A 25,481-nucleotide genomic window follows, 5' to 3' on the forward strand; every position below is an offset into this window, starting at 1 on the left:
ACCACCGCCAACCACCTCCAACGACCACCGCTAACCACCTCGGGTTATGTCTTGAATACAAATAAATATTTTTAGTATTAGAACACGTCAAAAATATTGTGTAAGTATTAATATAATTTTTTTATCGACACATTTTACCAAGAATTTTATGAGAAAATTATAAGAAATTATAGAAATTTCATTAGCGCATTGATATCTCCTGAATTTGTGCTTGAGTGAAAAATGAATTGAAATAATTTATTATCAACATGACAAGTTTAACCAGAACTACGGAAAATTAGTTCCGACGGTCAAAAGTCACTAGGTCAAGGACCTGGACAGCCAGAACCACTGAGCGCTTGTCCCTGAAGTCGAGTGTCACCAGGTAGCGGACGTGCAGCGCAGGAACCACGGAGTGCTAGTCCTGAAAGTCAAATTTCACCAGGTAGCGGACCTGGAGCATAGAAACTACGGAGCGCTTGTCCCGGAACTCGAGTTTCTCCAGGTAGCGTACCTGCTTCGCACGAACCACGAAGCGCTTGTCCTGATAGATCAGATTCACCAGGTAGCGGACCTTAAGCGCAGGATCCAGGAAGTACAGATCCCGTTACTCAAAATCTGCGGAGCGCGGTTCACATCCGTCCGCTGTACTCCGCGATCGTTTCCAGACTGAGGAATTTGGCTAGCTGATTACTGTAGATCGATCACGTCAAGAGAAAAAAAATTTTGGGTCACGTCATTTTCTGAACACCCAAACTTTGGTTTCGAACTTTAATACTATGTATGATGATGTATGATGTATGATGTATGATATATGGTGATATGATATGATGTGTAATTATTTAGTCTTCAGATTTCAGACAAGAAATACGCAGCATATCTCTCCTGCCGATTGCAGACTGAAGTGGCTCGGCCCTCCGACGGTCAGCCGTTGACCAAAGATATATTCTTCAGTTAACGGGTCAGCTAATAACGCTGCCATTCTGCGACAGTTGGATGAAAACAATTTTTGCTCGTACCTTTCAAGTGTTAGTTAAAATACACTCGTAGTTTTACGAAGCTGATTTCCATCTCTCCCTGTCAAAAAAAAAATCGCCGACAATCACCTTTTTTGGTCTTTAAATCAGGACATTGTGTTAAATACTGTCTCATATACGGAGCATCCATTTCATCTCGATGAAAATTAGTTCATCCGTGATGTATTACAGTTACTCTGAATTTTTTTTCCATACGAGCACTTTTCGAAAAATAATTCTGCTTCTCTACCCAGCGTAGAAACTTCACTTGCGACCAGCTCAAATAGCGTTTTAATTCCATGACTACGATAATTTCAGTTCGAGAGAGCAAATGAAAAGTTGTTGGAATTATTATGAATATTGAAGTCATAGAATACGTGGACGAGCAGGGGGACATGAGGACGATGGTGGTCGGTGGTGGATGGAGGTATTCGAAAATGGTAGGAGGTGGCAGGAGGCGGTAGAAGGTGGTCGAAGATGGCTGGTGCCAGCAAGGGGTGGTAGGCGGCGGACGGCGGCGCTGGGAGGTGGTTGGTGTGGGTTGGCGGCGATCAGCGGCGGTCGCGGAGGACGCGGACGATGACGTCGACAAGGGTGCGGAGGAGGAGGAGGAAGTAGCGCCGGCGGAGGGGGACGAGGTGGACGAATGTGGTCGTTGGTGGGAGGAGGTGGTTGTGGTTTTTGGCGGTGGACGCGGTTACGCGTCTTCTCACGGAGATGATGGAGCTGTTTTGCATTTCTAAGTCGCAATCGACAAGTAGTTCTACGTACGCATTTTGTACCGACTTACAATTAATCTCAAGCTTCCATACCGACGCTACTTTGGCTGCTACTCCGTGGCGGCTGCATGCTCGTTACGTAGAGTCGATAAAGCAGAACCCTCCTATGCTCCCAGGCCCACCAGAAAAAGGTATTCGTCGTTATATTCTTCAGTCAACGCTACAACGAAAGTAGCAATAATCATTCTGCCAATTTCGCATTCTCAAGAGTTGGTAAACATATGGTAAACGTCATCTAAGATCTAATGTCAAGTTTAAATCATTCTAAGAAATGTACTGCAATATTATGCAGAAATGCAAATCGAGTTTCCTTTACTCGATTACACATGCAAAAAGAAAAAGAAAAATACTGATGTGTCCAATATTTCTATTTTACTTCCGGCAGCACTCTATCAAGTGCAGTATACATGCAATATGTGTAATTTTGTCAAAAATTCATCTCAGTCCGTACAATTGTTTAACCCGCTGAAATTATGTTGCATATGAAACGTTACAGATTCGGTTCTAATTATATCTCGGAGCTTGAACTAGAGATAAGGCGGGAAATTCTTAGAATGAAAGTTAAATCTTGTAATCTCTATCTTCTCTTCTTCTCTTTCCAATCCCTGTCTCTTCTTCTTTTCTACGTTATAAAACTCAACGTCTCTTTGTCCGTCTGTTCGTATGTTCGTTTATAATTCCGGAACTACTAAACTGATGTTGATTTTCCTTTTTTTTCAGATACATACAACGTCTGGCCAGGTTTTAGGCTGTTTGTCGTTACAACCAGATCAAAAATTCTGGTAATATAACTATGTTTGTAAGCCAAGTGGGAATGGGACGACAGTTGAAGGATAAAAAGCGCGTGTACGCAATTGCATTAAATTCTTTACAAGTTTGACATCGGTCTTGAGGTATTTGCAATTTCACTAGTAAATCGACTTAGAAATAACATCTACCACTATTCAAAATAATTATGATTTGCCATAAAATGAATAAATAAAAGAGATCATCAAAACAAAGCAGTCGACGAAACGAGTGATCCAAATCGTATTCAATGGAATAACTATCGCATATACCTTTACCATATTGGCCAGAGTAACTGACAATTATAAGTATCATGCACAACTCTGAGCTGGACTCGTGGAAGCATGATGCGAATTGTCCGTGTTTTCTTTCTCCGCCTTTCATCGTTCAGCATCAGCATTTTCCTACAAGCATTTGAGAAAAACTTATCATCCATGAATACAATTTTACGCATATTTGTCTACAATAAATTTTCTGATCCTAGTATTTGAATAACTGGAGTACCGATTTTTGCACATGTGATGTGTCACAGCCTCGGTTTTCACTTACTCTGCGGGGGGGAGGGTTCTCTGCCGAAAATGTTCGTGTGATAAATCATAAGATATCATGACTGAGATCAACATGTAATTTATAACATGATTTATCTTGTAAATTCAAGAAAAATGTATAAAAAATTACGTAATAAATTGGAAAAGAACCGAATCATTAAATATACTGGATCAAAAATCATGCATGTTTGTTGAGCTAGGATATCTGATGATTCGTGTCTTTTTGATTCATTGCGTGACCTTTTAAATGTTTTTCTCAAATTTATAAGGTAAATCATGTTATAAATTGCACGTCGAGATCGGTCATAACATTACATGACTTAGGACGTGGTCATTTTCAGTAGGGTTTGTAGTTGCGAGGAAACACAAGTAAGATAACATCTGTCAAACGGTGGTATCAGGCAAGGATAAAGTGACATTTGACCACGAAAGAAACTTGAGCAATACGTCAATTTAATCGTGATACCGCTGCATGTTTCGCATGTACCAATTGTCAGAAGTCATCGTAAATGTGGGCTTGCCTGTCATTTGACTTTGAATGTTACACAAGATTTGCAAAAGTGGGGAAACTTCGCTACGAAATTCGGCCGATACTTATAATTATAAATAGCTTGCGACGTTATCACGCTAACCTCTGACTTGTTGTTCTATACTCGACCCCACGTTTTCTCGTCAAACATTGTTTTTATTACCCGTCAAATTTTATTTTCTCCACGTGTTACGTAGGTACATATTGATTTTTACGTGACATGATATGTCGCGCATCATTGTCCAAGATAAAATGCAATGTCTCTGCGAAGAGGTAATCGGCCCGATTATTGGGGGTAGACAATTAGGTATTCCTGTAGCTGGCATTCATGCACAAGGTCAAATAACTATCAAGTGAACGTATTTCAGTTCGACAATTGTTATCGGTCTATTCCTTCTTCTAGTGTCGAGTCCTTTTCGCCAATTCATTTACTGGCTCATCAGAAGCTACACCCTCGCCTCGATCGACGAATTCGGAATTAAGAAATTTCCCCCTTCTCGCTATAGACTGTAATGATTACAGCTTGATTAACTGTAGAAGAAGTTATAACGGAAATTGATAAATCTTGAAAACCGAGATTTGACAAGCTTGGGAGCGACGCAACCTTGACCTCCGGGCCCCTTCCATCCAATCTTACGCTGACAAAAAGCTTCATCTCCTAATCGATACATAGAGCCTGCCCCTGGAAATAGAAACCTGGTGGTGCGATACTCGACCTCTTAAAAGCTTTTCACCAACGCCACGTAAAACTACGATCCACACCTAACAGAAGGATTCATCCCCACAGCTATATAATTGATGGTGTGGTGATTTTCTCCTTAGGGTGATTACAACATGGATACAATCGATACTCAAAGCATTTAGGAATGCTAATTTTCTCCCTATGCCGAAGAAACTTAGGTTCGCATCACTTAGGAGGAGGACAGGAAGCTTAAAGAGAAGAGAAGATAAATTATTATACGTGAAGCTGAACGAAGGGGAGGATGAGATGCGTCACGCTATCAAGACGGCACGGCTGCTAATGAAGGAATACGAAAACATCTGCAGTTATTCCATGTTTACGCGTCGGTAGTTGATTACTGGGAAAACTGCAGTTCTGCCAACAAATGTTCGCTGCGTAATTCCAAAGGTTTTCCTTCGCGGTGAGAAATTGTCACTTGAGCATTTTCACAGCTAGTACACAGAAGTAACTGTAAAATGTGATTTCGGTTGACATGTGTAATAAATAACTCGCTGTCAGACGATAATAATAACTATGGAAATGAAAAAATGTAGGAAACGGAAAGCCGGAAGTGAAGAAAATAATTATTGGCATGTAAGAACGAGAGTAACACTGTTACACTTGTAGCCTTCAAATTAATCGCGGTAAGTACATTATATTTCAAACAAGGTAATTCAATTTCCAACAACTTGGCATGCCGTTGAAAAAAAAGGAAGTTTTGATGCTGGCGGCAATTGTATGCATACGTACTATAGATGTATATTATAACGACCTTGCTTCACAAATAGTACAACGCGTGTTGTTCGAATCGATGTGTAAACGAATTTCGAAGTGACAAAACGGAAAAAATCCAAATCTCATTATCGTCGAATAAATAACTTTATAGTCGTCGTAATCAGGATAAAAACGAACATAAGAAATTGATTAAAAATAATCAAAATATTGAAAACAAAATATATCAACCGCGTTGCATAATCATCATTAATCTCAGTATTTGGCAATGAACATAATTGGTCATGCAAACTATTCTTGTAAAATATCATACTTGATCTGTATGACGTAATTATAAATTACCTTGAGATTATCTCTACCCCGTGCGAATGCGAATTCGATTCAGCGATTGCGACACGTGATCCACACCAATTGCATAACGTATCGCAGCGATCATGTATATTTCACAACCGACGCTCCTGTGATCCGCAGTTTTTCAAAAACCTTATTTTACCTCTTTCAAGCTTACACACAAGTATCGAAGCGGCGGATTTTTTCGGCTCGAAGAAAGCTTGGTAGTAGTTTGATGTCACGATTTTAAACACAAAACGCGCTTAATCCGTTATAATAACACATCCCGACTGTAAAATCTGCAAGCGAGTTCTAGGCGTGATTTTTATCGTCTTTTTTACTACATCTGGACATTAGCAAATACGACAAACATTGCAAATTACATGGCGTAATGAAGTCTAGGCTTCGTATCATCTTGCAGTCAATTCGATAGTTAAATACTCTCTGTACAGCCGCATTAAGGTCATCGGATCAAAAGTCATTTTATAGCTCATATTATGAATTTTGCGATGAATGCTGGCTACGAGGCGAAATTATGAAATACTATGTTGAGATTGAAAATTTCCGTATCGCGATCATCCGTTGCGCCATACTCAGCATGATGACATAGCCTCGGAATACGGTTGAAATTTTTATCCATATTATCCATTAGCTGTAATCTAATATTAAACAAAACAACACACAAACATTTTTGCAATACACCAATGCCTTGTACAACGGTATAAACGTAAGTTGAGCGCTAATAACAGCTTTTTCCACTTATCACCATTCATTTAGCCACTTATTTTCGATCGCCGTTTTGCCACGAGTAAAAATACTCTCACACCACTCTCTTATTCCTGTTCAAGTTCAGAAGATCATGCGTCAAAGATCGAGCAAGGCCACCTAAAGAAGGGACACATTTACGTATGTGTACATATTATACATACAAATGGATAACGTTGTCAAAAATAGACTAATGATTGTTGCGGCATGATGTTAGAATCTATTATTCGTATCCGGACTCGGCTTCTGAATAATATATCATGAAGCATTACGTACTTTTTTACAACAAAAAGCGTTATGATAATTTGACCTCAGCATAGACCCGCTGCGGGGGTTATAACAACAACTCGCAAGCACGCGCGAACAACAAAGTCAATTTTTATTCAAACAACTCTCGCGAATAGAGATGATTCTCCTCATTTCTATACATCTACGAATGTGAATATGCCGCTTATCACCGACGACCGTGAACTTCACACGGAATCTGTCTAATTGTAAGTCAAAGAGGAATTTTAGTACAGAATTGAAGATCTGTAACCTCATATCCGGAGGTCTATAATGCGCATATAATAAATGGCAAATATCTAATTAAAATTTCATCATCTTTACGCAATTTTGATGAAATATTCGAGCGATGATGAAGCGGTTTCTTTTCAGTACTTATCTCTAGCTCTCGCTCTCTCTGCCTCTCTTTCTCTCTCTTATTTCGCACATTGCAAGAAGAGATTAGAAGAAAAAAAAAAAAACCAAGAAGTTTGTTGACATCGCGAATTAAAGTCGATAATATGTATATTTATGAAAATATAAGAAAATCACATCAGCTCAAGATTGCTTGAAAGGAAAAAATGTATCGACGTAAATCGTAGCAACGTTTGGGTATTCAATTTATTGTTAGTCAACGTCAAGATAAATCCGTCTGTTCGTATTACCCACAATCCAGTATTCTTGCACATCTATCTACGTATATACGCTTACAATTTATGTCCTTAGCAGCTATACGGGGATCTTTGGGTTATGGGTAGACGATCAGATTAATTTTAATCACGTGTAGAGGTCAACACATCCACTTCCCGCATATAATTTGATTATGATGTAGCTTACATGCTCGATATATTATTAGATTGCAAATCTAATTTCTAGTGTTGTAACAATTACACAATATTTGTATCCACAGAAATAAGCTGCAGTATCGATTTAACAATTATATCGTAATGAACTGGACAAGCCATTCGCGAGAACTTCAGTGGTTCACCGGTCTCGCTGTTGAAGTAAATAACGAAATGAATATAATCATAGTAAAATGGAAAATATCAAGAAAATACCGAGGGATTCCCTCAAGTTTGAGCGTGGCTGGTCTTCGTTTCATTAGTCCACATGGATAATTCCACGGTGTAATTAATACTGGAGACTATAGTATATCATTCGACTCAACGTACTATGCATGCGCTATAAGTATGTGGATGTCGGATTTCGTAAGACTTACGATCATGCAATGTGGTGAGTTATGCTTTTGATGATAATTAATCGGAATCAAAGTATACATAATATGGATTACGTACGTTAGTAAGACCATTGATAAGTTCAGTTTAATGTTATTAGAAAATATGTGAGATTGAGCGAGATATGGGAAATAAAGGGAATCCATTCCCTCCACATTTGCAACAATGCGTTTTGTAGGTCCATGAAAAAGTCGTGTTACAGTTATGGTGAACTGAGTTGACATCACAAACAAACCATACTGCAATTATCTTAAAAATCTAAAGCATATCGTGAAAAAGTTTCTAATTGATATTTTAAACAAAACACGAGGAATATAAATGTCATTTCTTTGTTATAATATCGTATATCATTGATAAAATCTCGTGCTTACATCTCGTGACCAAACGGTATTTACAAAAATACAAACACCCAGCTTTTTCCACCCTAATTATCAAGTGGTCCGATATGCGTGTGTAGCGTAGAATGGATCCATGAATAACATTTAGCTTGAATAACCGAACAGTATCGTAGACAAATGAAGCAAATAAGATTATAGAGTGATGAAACTTTAGTCAAATCTGCATGTGAACAGAAATTGAAAACATCTTATCTCTTTTCATTGGTGATCTAAAATTTTGAACAATCAAATGAATGAAAATTAATTTACTAAATATTTTTATTATTTCACAAATTTAAAAAAAAAAGCACGATATGTTCTATTCCCATGATATCTTTATGTGATCGAATAAAATATGTGACAAGCAACCCTGGATGTGAATTGTTTCTTATCCCACAATAGCCCTGCTCTTGGTTCTCCCTCTTTCTTTTCCGGTGATGGCTATATGGATTGGGAAAGCATAAAATAGCCGCGCATCGGCACGGGACGCTCAGTATTTATTCAATCGTCAAACTTTTAAAGTGTTGGTGGGGGTTTCAAGCCGGTTCCAAATATCGCAGAAACATTTGATACAACAATTTTTACTCTAAATTCACTAACACCACTCTCGCTTGAAATATATATTGTACACATCGAGAATCAAGGATTAATTAGTGACGGGCTGCAGGTGGAAAGAGGTAAACGAAGCCCAGACAATTTTTTTTCTTTTAACTCTATTAAATCAAATTCTGAGTGTCAGCTGTGCAGATTTTGCCCTCTATTTGGCGATGTGCCGAAAAAAATATACAAAAACATGTACAGAGAAATGTAAACCATCCCCCTTTCAAAACCAAAAGGCATATGAAATAAAAATTACGCATGGGGCTTTCCACCCTAACGCAGTAAACAGTTGAACACGGCATATTGTAAATTCATCAAGAATTTTTTTTTTATGTTAGGCGACCGCTGAACACCTTTCTGAAGTATATGGAATATAATTAATTCGAGTAGAAAAAAAAATATTATTTTTCATTGCAATTATTTTCAATTCCAATGTTATGTCGTTGCACCGAGATGAGTTTCTTGGTCTCACTTCTGTCACTTACAACTCATACGAATCCCGAATGATGCTCCATTTATCTTGCATTGCATACTTACATTCAACGGTATGCAAAAAGAAACTAATCTAATTGTTCGAATTAAACACAGAGACGTGGTTTGTACGATATTCCTCACCACGAGCATTTATTTATGGATTTTGCTGCATTTATAGGCGTCCAGCAATTTGATCCAATTGATTTTGATCGTCATACGTAAACTTCAAAGTTAGAATCGCCTGCAAGCCCGTAACAATGATTACTCAACTTTCAGGATCGAGACGGTCATGATAAGCAATTAGTTAAGACATGGCGCAAACAAACGCATCGTTACTCGACACTGTTAACACCGTTTCATTTAACTATAAGTGGTAATGAGTGTAAAGTAGTCCTGATTTTTCAGTATAAATCTATCTTGAATTCATACAATTCATCATCCTGTACGTCCATATTATCTGGACTAAGTTACGTACACTTTACGCACATTGGGTCGCGGAAAATTTATGTTTCACAAGTTGGGAAATACCTATTGAAGCATTATTTACCAGCAATCGCTCATACTTATCATACTACGTAACTTGACAGTTGAAAAATACTGGATTTAATACAATTGAATGCGTTTGTGCAGTGATGTATTTACCCGTTGACACACTATAGTTATTATTGTCATACTCATATTTTTGGTCGTTATCGTTTTGTCCAGAGAAAAAGTTCATAGTTCATTCGAACGATGACGTAAAGATAAACAAAAATAGATTCTTAGAAAGAAAGGAACAAGTGGAAACAGACGTCGTTATTCAAACGTACCAATAGGCTATCACTTATAATGATAAGAATTAACGACGTAGTTCAATATTTTTACGAGAGATATAAAATACCTTGTATATCCTGTGCAAATTATTAAAACGTAACTGAATACATGTCATCTTCTTTTATCGCATAATGTGGACATAACGCTACTTCCCTTGATTATAACATGGAATTTGAATATTTCCTCACTTAATAAAATCTCAAGTATACAGACGCGAATTCGTAACACGCGATTGCAATATGAACCGCAAACCTGCGCATGCGTATATAGTGCGTCATTCAGCGAGCTTGACATTTACAGGTTTGATACATGAAAAATTGGATAATTGAAATACTACAAAAAAGCGACGAATTGACGGTATCTTGTAAGGTCATATTTCAATTCAATTACAGGATATACGCAAAGCTTTAAAATTGAAAGAGTATCTCTCACACGCGTAACTTTCGATTTGAAACAGCTACCGAATGCTCAGATCGCGGCATTGATTCTGTAACCACGTGGTCATTCGATCACCAATCAGCGTTGCAAGCTTTCTGTCACATCTCCGCTTTAAGGCCAATACCGAAACAAATGTAATGGAAGGATTCCTTAGGACAAATCTCGCGCCTATTACCGGTGTTGGATGTCCGTCGAACGATCCTGTTCCATTGGTCCATAATCACGGATCATAACCCATCATCGCTGTAATATTCGATACGGTTGGAGCGATGTTCGTAGGTATGTAAGACGAAAGATGCGAGTGATCGCGATCTTGAAATCGATTGCCGATCGCTCGGCGAGCGCACGGAAGTACCGTCTATCGGCAGTGGCCGAAGACCGTGAATAAGTGACGTAAGAGTGAAAAACGCCGGCGTAGTCTGAACAGTCCGGTATTAGATCACGCAATCACGTGACAACTTGGCAGCCAACGAACGCTGCGCGTTTTTCGGCACGTTGCCGCCTGTCAGCCAATAACGAATCGTCGAGAATACGAAGAATCGTTGACCAAATTTCGCGCCGATTATCGGTGTTGGGTGTCCGTCGAACGATCCTGTTCCATTGGTTCAACGAACACTAGGTAATAATAGATCTTGGTTGAATTTTCAGGACGGTCAAAGAGGGACTTGATAAGGTGGAAGGTGCGAGTGAACGCCGTCGTTAAATCGAGCGCTGGCCATCGTCTCCCGTGGCAACGACTAGACCACGTGACCTTACCCGAGGTTACATATAGAAGGCGCCGCGGTGCGGGGAGCCTCTTTTCTTCCACAGTGCGTTGTGGTTGTGTGTAGTGCGATACCGGACCTGGGTTGACGCGGAAAACAGCAGCAAAATGCCCGAAACATCTTACCATATGAACGGCTACGCCAACGGCCACATGCCGCCGGAGCTACAGCAGGGAACCAGCTTCCTTTTCACCTCAGAATCGGTCGGGGAGGGCCATCCAGGTGCGATAATATATTATTTGCCATTTATTCCATCCCACTGGTATTCGCCAGTTATCGGCAGTCCGGTGCCGCCATGGAGAGTCGAGTCTCGACTTGCGCGGCGAGATGCGCGATCTATTCACGTCATTGATCTCATCCTTTTAGGCATGGTTCTTCAGGGAAAACAAAACACGAACGACTATTCGATCGTTTACGAATAATCACCGCATGGAATGACCGACCATTGTTTTACATTCGCTCAGATTTTCGAATCGTCGACGCACTTAACCCCAAGTAACCGACGGCCAGGCAACGTGAGTCAGTGCTGGGCTCTTATTCATCGCCATGTGCTCGGCGTCTCGCAACTTCGACTCATTTTTTTGCAAAAAAATATTCAACGGTGCATAATGTTGGAAAATTAACAAGTTTTCACGAAACTGGGTTAAATTCTATGCTGACGAAACGTCTTGAGACTATAAAGTCGGTCTTTTTCAATCTTTTTCCCTCCTTAATTCTCCAAATACTATCATTATTGTTATTACGATTTTCATTTTCATTCCTAAACGTGAAACTACACTTAATCAGTATTAACTTCTTTACTGAATTCTCTGATGAGTAAATTTACAGGAACTCCCAATATCCGTTATTACACACTTTTTTCTACTAAACGAGTAAACGTGTTTTTTGTTTTTATGTTTCTTTCAAAGGCCGCAGCTTGCCAAATTCAGCTCGTGTGTACTACAATGTGTTATTTTTATTGACCATAAACAGCTACTTCGCTTCGAATTGCAATTAAATTTCTCAATTCAATCGTCCAATTCGTTCGTAATCAAACAACAATTTTACAAAACTGTCGTTTCGCATTTCCCACTGGCTCCCACCATGCTACACCGTCGTTCGATTCTGAATTGATCGCCTCAGAGCAATTTCAGGTTATGCAAATGGTATCAGTTTGAACACGTGGTTTCTTGTGTCCAGAAGCTCATTGATTTACCTAATACTGTAACAGCGCGCAGTATCATGTCTGAAGAATTATCGATTCTATGGGATGTATTATAATACAGATGTGGATTACCATTTTGAGTTTCATACGTTGCACAGATCTGAGTAATGTAGTGGGCTAATAGATGTAATTAGAAGTTTCAGATGCAGCGACGATCCGTAGCTTTATCCAAGCGACATATGTTCCACACAGCCACAACTTTGGAATAATCTGAAATTGTATCACAATAATGTAATGATGCAGCTGATTGGAAAACACTATATGTCTAGAGTTTCGATCACTACCACCTAACTCATTGTTAAGAAATAGACTGCTCCCTTGCCTTTGGTTTAAAAGACTTGAATTAACAATTAACAGAGAATTATGCACAGACGGATATTATTATCGTGCAAAGTATACAATTTACCATTGTTCTTCATGTTGCTGTTATTATTATTATTATTAGTATAAAATTTCTGTCTAAACGTATGTGTAACTAATTTTTCACTACCTCGTGACATTCCTATGGTTGGTGTTGAAAGTACCGGAGAGCACAGAATGTTGTTTTGAGCAGCTTGCAATATTTTTATTACTTTTTCTTTCTGTGTTTATTTCCTCAGTACATCTGTTTCTCTCAAATTCAAGGTCTCTCTTACAGATCTACATGTATATTGTATTTTTGCGATTACTTTAGAGTAACGCTTTGCAACTTCTCGCTAGGGGTAGTAACTTTGAAATCTTAAATGTGTATTTCTTGAGATATTTTGATGTCTCAAGATAAAAAACTCACCCTGTATATTTGATGGAATTATGAGTGTTATTATAAAACTAGGTGTTTGATCTGGAAAACTTAAGAAACGACTACTTTGGTTGAATTCTTAATGTATTTTTTGATATACCATCATTTTATTCAGCCAAACGATTTTCGGTTCCATTGAATTGCATCTGTTTTATTCTCCAGACAAAATGTGCGATCAAATCAGCGATGCCATCTTGGATGCTCATCTGAAACAAGACCCAAATGCTATGGTTGCTTGTGGTTAGTATTCACTGTACTTATTTTCTTTGTAACGCGCTCAAATTTATTTATTTACTATTTATAAACTGTCTAGACTGGCCTTGAGCTAGTTACTGTAGACTCTGATCATTGTATTGAACAGATTAGAAAGAAAGTGAAGATCTTTTGTATCATTCAACTCGGAAATTATAAGAGAAAAATTGATTCCAATTACTTCTTTCTGTAAATTTTCATTGCTATCGTAAAATTTAGATACAGTTTCGCAATAATCTGAGGAAAAATTTACTCAGCCTGCTGTACCATACAATATTCATATGTAACGAACAGATTTAATATTCTGTCCAATTTGAATAAGCCATTTTACTTTATAATTCATTTGACAAGATGCATTTTTCACCGTTTAGAAACCGTTACAAAGACTGGAATGATTTTACTGTGTGGAGAAATTACCTCAAAGGCAGTCGTGGACTACCAGAAAATCGTCAGGGACACAGTAAAGCACATTGGATACGATGATTCGTCTAAAGGTAAGAATTGAACTTCGTTTCTCAGTTTTAGATGTTTTTCCAACCTAATATTGCCTGGAAGGCAACTGTCTTCGGGCAGTAGTCTGATCTGTATTTTTTTCGTGTATGTATAATTATGAATTGTAGATTCTGTGTGATTATTGACTTCGGAATGTTAAGCTAATGATTTTAGAAAATTAACGTGACGACAACACTCTAATTATTATATCTGAATTATGCAGGTGCGAATTTATGCAAAAAAAAAAACAGGTCAATCAACATCCACCTTTACTACTAATCAGTATTTTGCAATGATTTGCTCATCATATGTAAGATTTTTCGTTTAACAATTTTTTTTACTTAATTGAAGCTCTTCTCGTTTTGGTAAAGGTCAATGTTTCTGATGCTCTTCTTATCGAGTGACATAATTGGGCAAGCAATGTTTACTTCAAACACTTTCAAGTCCCTAATTCTCTTCAACTCTTAACTTTAAGTTCACTCCGGATATGGAAAACTTTCAGGACTTTACGTTTGTAGAGAATAGTGAATATTAGTATAACGAGTCGTAGGTTTCGCATCTTTGACTCTGGGATTCTTGATTTTAAACATTACATATTAACCAATATATGTAATATGTATATACGTCATATACATATAACCATCTGTATATATATGATACACGTTACACATACATGCAAATTCATATTGAAGCTAATTCTCACTTATAGCAATGATGATATCTCAGTATAAATGTTATGTAAACCTGATAGCGATTAACGTCATTGTTTTTTGTTACTATTTTTCTATGTTTGCTGATCAAGCTTAATTATATCAGCCAAGAAACAAATCGTTAGACTTGAAATCTTAACTATTCTTTGAAAGAACAGTACTTATATTTTCTTTGTTGTTAAAAAGCCAGGATTGTTGTTCCTCATAAAAATTTGGAATTATTTATTCTTTGTTATTAAGAAATTTCAATCTAAAAAATCCATTGAAATGTTCTGCTGTTCAGATAAAAAATAACTGATCCACAAATTTTGTATTTCCATACACATTGTATAACGTTTTACATGTATATTTAAAAATAAATGATTAAGTCTGTCTTCAACTGGCACTCCGGTCCACTGTTTATCATACAAATTTACGGATTCTTTTACTAGCTTATGTAATATTATGATCGTTCACTATCGCAGTAAATTGATCTGATTTTTATTATGCATATATGTGTAGCAGAGACTCGGGCAAAATATGTGCCAAAACGCATCTAAGAGAAAAAAAATTGCCTTTTACTTGTAGTAAAACTAATATCCATTTATAATTAAATTTTATTTGGCGAACACTTATGTTGTCCTGGTCTCTCCTACAAAAGTTTAGGAAAACGAAATTATTTCTATTATATTGAAAAAGGATTTCAATGTGTAGGTCTATTCATGTGTAAATTCTTATTTCAAGTGGTAAATTTACTCTCATTACATGACGTGTTTATTCGTTTGTTTGACAACTAAAAATGTATGTAATTTTTTTCTTTTTTTTATATCTTGTCAACATGTGATTGCAAGAATTTCATCTCGATGTAACCATAAAAGCGTGTTTGTACATATTTACTGAAGAAGTTGAATATAATAGAAAGTCGGCATGGAAAATGTAATGAAATAACAATTTATACGTGGGTAACAAGTATTGTAATGGTCGTGGCAGGGTTTGATTGGCGTACGTTGAATCTTTTGGTGGCTATCGAACAACAATCGCCAAATATTGCTGGTGGTGTCCATCTGAACCGTGAAGAGCTGGAGGTGGGCGCAGGCGACCAGGTAGATATAATATTTACAGCCCGTGCCCGCAGAGCAGCCAAACATAGATAAATTGCCACTTTATGTTTCTCTCTATACCTATCTCCTTGCAGGTATTGTATGTGTTGGAAATTACTGCGTGCTAATTGTGTTAATGTGAGAAAAAAAAGAAATGAAAGAAAAATACGTGTCGTTTTCAAAATTTTTATGCTCTCTACAAACTAATCGCATCACCGATTACTTTCTATTATGCCACTGTATGTCAATCAAGTTGTGACAATTTGACAAATGCTAACAACAAATAACCGTCTCCATTGCTCATTGGTTTCTTTCACTATTCTTCAATCCTTAAAATAATGCCCTTACTTTTGTTACACTCTGAACAGTTGACAGTATTGTTTTAGTGAAATTGACAGTCTGTTCTGTGAACAAGAAAACTTGCAGGTTTATTGGAATGTTGTTGGCATTTCGATATTCGCAGTAAATGTAGTTTGACTTTGAAATATCTTTTAAGAAATCTTGTATCATTCAGGTGAATTAGTCTGTATCAGTCCAGGTACATGTACCAGCTGGCCACCTCAAGTGTATCTCACTATAACTTTCGAGAGTTTTTTTTTACATTAATCAGTCATGAACTTCTGCGTAAGCGGAGTGATTATTTGTCGACAGAATGGCCCATTGTCCGCTATGGTTTTTATGTGTGCTACAATCTGACAGAAGTTGTTTGCCAAGGTGACAAACCGTTATGAACGAAACCTCCAAAATTTTGTCACTGGCATATATATATATATCAAGTGTAATCTTCACGTTATTAGAGGTAGTTACTACTAATTGTTGGTAAATACTCATCTCGGTTTTGAATGCTGTGCAATGTGCCACGTCTTATACCAGTGTAAGAATTTACTTCATAAACTCTCCCCTTTGAAAACAGGGTGCGTCTTATATTCAGAGGAGTCAGGGGTCGTATTATTGTGTAAATACGGTATATCTTGCATCATCTTCAATACTAAATTTCATGAGTTTCATTCAGTGTCCCAAGTTCCATGTTCTCCTGAAGACATGTCGGTTCATACTCAAATACTAATGTTGTGATGGGTTTCTGAAACGCAGAAGTCCTTTTACCAGTAATTTTAATTAGAAAAAATAAAACCATTTTATATTGTGTAAAACCTTTAATGGCATAAAGATTTCACTTTTCATTCAAGAACTACATTTTATACATGTTTAAAACCAAGATTTCATTTGCCGTGGATTTTACGGATTAAATTTATAATACTTAGATAGTTCTTTGTTGCATATTAGTATTATGATTAGTAGGTCGACCGAGTTCCTTCAGTAATAGAATAATAATTTGCCACTATGGCTGTTTGCCGGACTCTGATACATACGAAGCGACGATAGATAGTATCTCACCACGATCTCATTGCATAAAAAAAAATATCTCTTACAGGGCTGTTAAAAAAATTGTTGAAAGTTATCGAAAGAGAAAAATCAGTGATATTCTATTTAGGTTTGAAAGTGCGATGTATCCGTCTGTCAAGACAATTCATATTTAGGTAACGTAAATGAAATGTTATTCATGTGCAGAGTTAAGACATAGTATAAAATAAGGTGTTGACCCTAAAGATTGTCATTTGCAGGACAAAAAGCATTAGATTTAACGTAATTTAGTTATTTTTCTGTATCGTAGGTAAATAATATGGGACGTGTCTTCAGTGTCTCCAAGCAACTGCTCGTTACTCGAATATTTTTTACATATATAAAAATTTTTATTTTTTGTTTGTTTTTCATTGCAAGGTCCAAAATCATAGGAAATATCCATAGCTTACTCCTATAATTTCTGCAGGTTTTGACTACAAACTGTGCAATGTGCTATTGGCGCTTGACGCCCAATCGCCAAATATTGCTGCAGGGGTTCACGAGAATCGCACTGACGAGGAGGTCGGCGCCGGCGATCAGGTCACACGACATTCATCAATAAAATTCTTCTGTTCTTCCTTTTTCTTGTCGTCTGTCTAATCAAGCCAAGCCTGTGTTAGCCTAATCACAATTGTTGTAGCCTTCTTCTCTGTTAGCAAATAGAATTTTCAATTCTGTACATAGTTTTCTTCGTTTGTTATAATCTTCCAATAGTTTTCTTATAGAGTTTTTCGTTTAACATTTTCCTTGTTAATGTACGCACTAAGGGTACACAATCACGATTCACTTGAGTTAATCGTAACTGTCATGATGATAATGATTTAAGTGATTACACACCAATCCAAATGACGAAATCTCAAATTATTTGTAAATGATTTTGGTTCTTTTGTTGCAGAAAGATTTCCAGATTTTTCTCTTCGCTCTTCATCTTTATATCCTTGTGCGTTCATTCTGTGTATAACTTTTGTTTGCCGGTGGTGGTTTTATCGTACTTATTATGTCATTGTCTAATTTTTCTACGTATTTCACGAAATTTTAATTTATTCCGTAGTTCAAGGCTGCCTAATCATCAACTTTTATCTCTGTAGTTTGGACCATATTTTATTTCTGATTTATTTGAAATATTCTGAATCCCGGAATTAGTTTTTACACACACTTTCCTTTGGATTATTATGTAAGAACTATCATTTGTTAGATGCACAGCTGTACCCAAAACTATGCTTCCGTATACTTTGATTTCAGCATTCTGATCTATTCTACGACTTCTTCGTTGATACAGAAAAACGAACTTTGGTTCTACTTCATCAACCTCTGTATATATAATACCACAGTCTGCGAAGAATTTAAGCAAAACGCTATCATTGCATCTCATTCAGAAACCTAAAGATGCTCATGTACAGGTATCTCTGAACATGATATTAATAGCCAAAAAACAAAGAGCGATAAACTTCGTATGTATGCTGTTACGGATATGCTGGTCCTATGTTAACCGATTTGTAATTCGATGTAGAAACTTATTTCAGCGTAGCGATGAATCAAATGCTACTGTTCCGTTATTATATTATAGTTTTTAAACACTTTTTATCCAAGTAAACGCAGTTTGACACCATATACCCTGTAATTAATTCCCCAATCACTGCTCTGCTCTGTTAGGCACTTTTCTTTATTATGCATGGTTTTTGGTTTATTTGCTTGTATTTTTCTGCTCATATTTACTGTTACTCGCTTTGATACCGAGGTAATATAATACTTGGATTTATTCAGACACTGACTCATGGAATTGATATTAATTTGAGTTTGACATATCTTTTTTTCTATTTTATCATATTTTCAAATATTTTGTTATGACATTGAACACTTTTTCAATCAATATTCATCTTATCAAAGCATAAAATGTATTTAAATAATAAATTCTTATCACGTCGCGACATCACTTTACTTGCAAAAGTAGAAAAAAATTAGTGCTTCAATTATAATTCATGTAAAGTGAAATAAAATCACAAAGTTTTCAATTTGCTTTGATAGTTTTATTCAATAAATCATTTGGATAATATTTACTCTGCGTTAAATAGGGCTTGATGTTCGGTTATGCCACCGATGAAACAGAGGAATGTATGCCACTTACAGTCGTGCTTGCGCATAGGCTGAACCAGAAAATTGCAGAACTCAGACGCAGCGAAGAACTGTGGTGGGCTCGCCCAGATTCAAAGACACAGGTACAGTTTCCAGATTGTACTTTAACTGTTTCTACTAGAAGAAAGAAAAAAATTATAGTGCAAAAAACATTTATTTATCAAACTGTGTATCGAATGATGTCCAATGATGTTTTTCTTATGTATTTGCTACTCTTGAGTGCCATGATGATAATTGCAATTCTGAGGACCTTCATTCACTTAGTTATTATTTTATTAGTATAATTTAACAATCCAGCCTTTCAACACGAGTAAAAATATCTTCTCTTCTTGGTGAATTGGTTCTTTTGATTCTACGACTTGGATCATGGGTTATGTCAGTAATTATTTCATGTGCGTTTTGATTAATTACAGGTGACCTGTGAATACATAATGGATCATGGAGCCTGCGTGCCTAGTCGAGTGCACACAGTCGTCGTATCTTTACAGCACAGTGAAAAAATTAGCCTGGATGAACTACGAAAGGCAGTGATGGAAAAAGTGATCAAAAATGTTATCCCTGCTAAATACCTTGACGAAAGAACAGTTTTCCACGTCAATCCATGCGGCCTTTTCATCATTGGTGGTCCACAAGTACGTACCAAAAAGACAACCAGGTCACATTTTTATTCTTATTATATATATGAAAACAAATCTTGAAGTAATATAACACTGTTTCAGGCTGTTCAATGATTTTTTTCTCATACTATTTGCTACTTTTGAGTGCCGTGATACGAAACACGTTTATGAGAACAGCAATGTTTCTTTCAATTCTTTTCAATTTTTCAAATTTTATGCATGAAATGCTTCTGACTATAGTAATAATATAGATCAGTAATTAAATTTCCAATCTCACTTTAATTGCATTATTGGTTTTTTGAAGAGCCACAATTGTTATTAAATTTTCTTGTGTATCAACAGAGTGACGCCGGTCTCACGGGCCGCAAAATTATCGTAGACACGTACGGTGGTTGGGGGGCGCACGGAGGAGGTGCATTCTCTGGTAAAGACTTTACAAAAGTTGATCGCTCTGCTGCCTATGCTGCAAGATGGGTTGCTAAATCTCTCGTCAAAGCTGGTCTATGCAGGCGCTGCTTAGTACAGGTAAACTTGACTGGCAGTAAAAGCCAGTATGAATACATACGTTTATGTTAAAAATTGAGAATATTAAAACACTCACCAGTATTATGATTAATAATTATTATAAGGCACGTAGCAAATGAATTAGAAAACAACAGTTCACTAGATTTGAATAAATTGTCACATTACACTCTCTTTTATCGTAGGTTTCATATGCAATTGGTGTTGCTGAGCCCCTTTCGATCACGGTATTCGACTATGGCACATCCAAGTTATCACAGAGTAAACTGTTAGACATTGTGAACAAAAACTTCGACCTACGCCCTGGTAAAATAGTAAAGTAAGTTTGACCTTATTTTTTTTTATTGATATAGAACTTTCACGTTAAACTGTACACTGGAAGTGTTCCGGACGGTGTAAATAAGGAGCGAGAGGAAGTACGAAAGTTCCGGGCAACTTGTCATTCCGGGTGTTAGTGCTAAACTGATCTCTCGCACCCCAGTTTTCAGCTCGTCGCTTCGATTGCTTGTAGCGCCACCTGCCCGCGAATCAGATTTTCCACGCGCTTACCACATTTGATGGTGTATGTACGCGAGCGTATTATTCCGGCATACCCATGGAAGTAACCTCGAGCTTTGAATGCGAGTACTTGAGTTAGACGGGCTTCTTTGCGCTGTCTTTCAGAAGCACCCGTTACACCTTGCGTTCACTACTTGCGCCGCGCCTTCGGGGTTTTTTACTTGAACCAATCAAATCTTCGGTCCCCCTCCAGAGGGGAGACCCCCGCTGTCTCGGGGGTACATTCTTTCCATTTTCCGAGTAATCTTGATTCATAATTAATTCATAATTAAATCGTCTTTATGACCGCTCTCGTACAATGGTGTTAACGATAGTCGCAATATCGACCGAATGGTTTGTGGCAACGCCAAATCGGAGGTGGTAAGATTAAAAAATAAATTGTCTTGTTCTACGGGCTCGGTAACCGAGCATTTGACTATAGGAAGATATATACGATTACCATCATCATCTCGGTCATTATGTTAGTGGTGAAACACCGAAGACGTGTACTTTATAAATATACCTATGTGGTGTAATTTGGCTAACCTTATAATCTAAAGAATCTTTGCTTCAAAAAATTTTGAGTACAACATTAGGAAACAATTAGTATCTTACTGGTAAATTATTCGATCAAATCTTGCAAAACATTTCATTGTTCCGTTTACATTTTTATGTATTCGCAGATCAAAAGACCTTAGTCTTCTAGTTGTCAATAAGAGGAAATATTTATCGTAAATTTCTAAAGTAATTGATTTGAAATAAGATTTTTTTGACGGTAGAATGAATCACAAATATAAAATTGTGCGACTGATCTTGATAATAGTTCGTTAACAACTTCAAATTTTTATCCAAAAGTCATTGACAATTCCTTATTATTGCAATCTGTTTACAGGGAGCTAAATCTTCGCAAGCCAATATATCAACAGACAAGTACATACGGACACTTTGGTAGAGACGGATTCAGCTGGGAACAACCAAAGACCCTGATTCTCGATTGAACAGTAATTGATGAAATCGATACAGTTTCTTAACTTAAAACCATTAAACTTAGTAGGTTACGCTATGTCTTCTAGCCCCTGAACATTATTTTCCCCCAATTTGACAAGTGAAATTTATTAACAGGGTTTTATCTTCCTTATTTATTTATTTTAAAGCCCATGTATTGTGTGAGCCAAGTTGCATCGTCCTAATCAAAAATTATACAGAATAGAAAACTCCAGACCCGGGTTTGATCTAAGGTGACAAATACCTAATTTTAATGTCATGGCCGAAAGCCCGTCTGTATTTCCATAGTTTTTTTTTTTTCACAATAGTTGACAGCAATCTTCTGTAATTTTTTTTATCTTGAATGAGATATTAAATACATGTATATATATTTTTTTTTAATTAAAACATGTGCGTCTAGACCATTAAATACGTTACTCTAGTTTTGAAACCTACTTTTATTGAATGGGTTTCAGTACGATTAAAATCAGTAGTTGTTCAGTTCGAAAAAACAAAAAGCAACGCGATGTACACGGAAATTGTAACTTGAAAATTTTACGCAACTGATAATAGCAACAATATAGGTAAAAATTGAGCCCACGCATATATGGTACAAATACAAGGAAGTACAAACTATTCATAATACATAGAAGACAGCAACTTGGCAAAGTTTTTGCCATTGGAGAAGATTCAGTTACATTTTATTTGTAGACATCTACATAAATTGCTTGCAAATCTACGTATTATAGTTTCGTGGTAAGATTAAAATAAATTTTCAAGCTGTGAAGGAACAGAGAAAGATCTTCGAGGCAAGTGAAACCCTATAGTGTAACACATAAAACACAGTACACCTGGAAAATATTCGTGTCATCACCGAAAACAAAACCAAACCTACAAGTAACATTGAAATGAGTAACTATATACATAAGTCTGTATATATTGGCAGTGAAATGTCACATCCCTAGCTCTTAGGTAATACTTAAGGACATGGTATGAGAAGGGGCACCCAAAAAGCAGAATGACATTATTAAGTAGAACGGTAATGATTGCTTTAATCGCGATGCTACACTCAGGTGCTAGAAAATTAATGAAACGGTGGGACAGAGACTGTCTGCTACACGCGATGTCATCTTAACGTCACAATCGATTTTTGGTAAAATAAGACGGTAACTGTAATAAACTAAATTCAAAACAAAACCACCATTTCTTTGATCCGTAAACGGGATATTTCAACTTGAATGGCAGTGAGGAACACAAATAGTACCATACTATACACGATGACTTTTCGACTCAAATTTAGTGTTTTTGGATTTGAAATCATGAATACATAGAAGCAGCGTGATTGAATTATCACGGGTGCAAGATGCATGCCTGGCTACTATTTCTTTAAGTGTTTCTGTTTAGTGATTCTTCGTGATCTAATAGTTTGTAAGTTTACATGAATTTATCCCATAATCATGACCGAAATATTGTATGTGACTTAATGTAGAGGCTCCTAACTCGTCCCCAAGTTAGACACTAAGTGAATCGTTCGTTCGTACCTATTTTATTATTGGATGATACAATAATCTCTTGAATGAGGATTATGCTGGTATCATTCCTCGAGAAGCAGAGAAAAAATTTTAATTCGATTTCTTTAATCATACTTCCTCGTAGATGGAGCTGCATCGTTGTGCCGATTTTACCACTTTATAATTAAGAGCGGCCTCATAAGACACTATTATGTGTAAACACGAATGTGAGGCGAAGTGTATGAATTCAGCATTTTTTGCACAACGACACCCGTCAGAAGGTCTCAATACAAATGATAGTTACTCAGGCACCAAAATTGTACGACAAAGCTTGAAACGTTACTCACAAAAGAAAGAAGAGTTTATCATTGTCAGGCACTGTGGAACCAATTATAGTCAAAATAATGACAACATTTTTTTTGTCATGATATCTGATTTTTTGTAAGCATGACTAAATTCGTCATCTGAATGCAGAAAATGCATAATAAAAAATAATTTTTTAATGAACAGAACTCTTTTAATTCGTTTTAAAGAATAGCTATTGAAGGTGCATTGAAAAACAATAAAAATCTTCAAAAAATTGATAGTTCTATCGTATATACTCCTGTATTACTAACCAATTTTAATAATATTTTATCATTTCTGGTGCTCACGAAGAAATCAGACACACGATGCTGATGCTTGAATACTTTTTTTTTTACAGATACCGTATATGCCTATGCTGTATACTGTAATACTGGCCATCGAATTCTACTGTAGAAAAATTATTCTTTCCTCATCTATTTCCCATGTTTCACCATAGCCGGAGTTTTGAATTACATAGCCTTTAAAAATTTGAAGGTTGAGACGAAGGTAGATCAACATTTTGTTCATCCGGCCTCCTTTGACATTTGAATACAGATTGCAATTGAGTAAACGAATCGAAGCAACAATTCTATCTTCCAGTTAAATATGAAAAGTATTTAACGTGTAATTTCACATTTGACAAGGATGCAGGACACGAGCTGTATCGCTGCGAGGCAGTATCACGAGTAACAACATATAGGTTTGTGTTTGTGGTTAAATGAAAAAGAGCCTACGATCCGCGCTTATCACGTTTACAGTAATGAGATCGCCTTAAGTTTGTTCTGCGTGCCTAGTACAACTTGCCGATCAAACATTCAGTGGCTCTTGACGTCATTTATCCTCTTCACAACTGTGTTATAGATTGAAGTGATTTGAAGTAATTTATAGGAGTAACTAATGAAAACGTATAGTATAAGTAAATAATTGATTCACGGGACTTAAAAGTTGTTTCAGTTATTGTTGTCTCTTTGTTATAACAGATAGTGACCTTATTTAGTAAAAATTGATTATTGTGTCATTTCTAGACTATTCCTAAGAAGAATTATTCGGCACAGCGTATTGTACAAAAGCACAATTGAGAAAAAATTGTAATTTTAAAGTTTTAAAATGCTGCAGTCGTGTTGATGTGATTAGTATTCTATTGTAAGATGTTCTTTATCTTTGGGTTTCTATCTCTTTATATCAAGTGACGATGTGTAAGTGAGAATTCTGTATTTAGTAACTAACTAGTAACATTGTTAAACCCTCGTTATAAATATGATCTATATGCAATAAAGTAATTGGCACTCGTCAGCTAACGAAAGAGAAGACATGCTATAATCGCTTGACCTATACGCCCTAGCATGAAGTTAGTATCGATTTAAATTGAAATGCAATTTAATAAAGCGTAGAAAGTGCAATTTTTATCAATTCCGTACAGCATTTTATACTAATAATATGTAGTCCGGATCGTATACCCTGGAACTGTTCTATGGTTTATGATATTGAACATCTTTATCGCAGATTCAATTAGTGGTAGAATTTCTTGCGTACTTGGTGCCCAGGTACCACGGAATCGTAACAAAAGGATTAATTAGTCGGAAATTTTGGATTCCGCCTGACTCCGATTATTGTAACTGCGTGCGACCCGAGAGATTCGAGAACTCATTTCGTGCAAAACAGAAAAGACAACTTAATTTGTTCTTGGTTAATAAATGTACCAACTGCTTACCTCTATGAATGCATGTACAAGTAGAATCGCAGCGCTTCGCATCACAAATTCAAAT

General features: G+C 36.6%; 1 protein-coding gene and 1 long non-coding RNA gene across 5 annotated transcripts; one reads left to right on the forward strand and one right to left on the reverse strand.

The window, feature by feature from the left end:
• Nucleotides 1-211: 211 nt before the first annotated feature.
• On the reverse strand, nt 212-13,281 carry LOC124293516. 2 transcript variants are annotated; one of them, XR_006903367.1, is made up of 6 exons: nt 13,124-13,281; nt 12,845-13,049; nt 12,427-12,564; nt 2,833-2,964; nt 1,786-1,934; nt 212-1,056 (listed from the first exon to the last, which is right to left on the reverse strand). It is a non-coding gene; the product is annotated as an uncharacterized LOC124293516 (long non-coding RNA). The 2 variants fall into 2 exon arrangements; XR_006903368.1 differs by lacking the exons at nt 12,427-12,564; nt 12,845-13,049; nt 13,124-13,281 and adding an exon at nt 5,433-5,883.
• Nucleotides 4,988-25,023, forward strand: LOC107223935 (S-adenosylmethionine synthase). 3 transcript variants are annotated; one of them, XM_046734594.1, is made up of 10 exons: nt 4,988-5,002; nt 11,035-11,372; nt 13,295-13,372; nt 13,756-13,878; nt 17,494-17,606; nt 19,139-19,282; nt 19,613-19,831; nt 20,159-20,341; nt 20,524-20,657; nt 21,768-25,023. In XM_046734594.1, exons 2-10 carry the CDS (start codon nt 11,258-11,260, stop codon nt 21,871-21,873), a joined length of 1,215 nt encoding a protein of 404 aa, XP_046590550.1. In that variant the 5' UTR covers nt 4,988-5,002; nt 11,035-11,257; the 3' UTR covers nt 21,874-25,023. The 3 variants fall into 3 exon arrangements, with proteins under 3 accessions (XP_046590550.1, XP_015519291.1, XP_015519292.1); XM_015663805.2 differs by lacking the exons at nt 4,988-5,002; nt 17,494-17,606 and adding exons at nt 8,562-8,738; nt 15,556-15,668; XM_015663806.2 differs by lacking the exon at nt 4,988-5,002 and adding an exon at nt 8,562-8,738.
• The last annotated feature ends 458 nt before the right edge of the window (nt 25,024-25,481 follow it).

Source organism: Neodiprion lecontei, chromosome 3 (assembly GCF_021901455.1).
Source record: "Neodiprion lecontei isolate iyNeoLeco1 chromosome 3, iyNeoLeco1.1, whole genome shotgun sequence".
NCBI classification, from domain to species: Eukaryota; Metazoa; Arthropoda; class Insecta; order Hymenoptera; family Diprionidae; genus Neodiprion; species Neodiprion lecontei.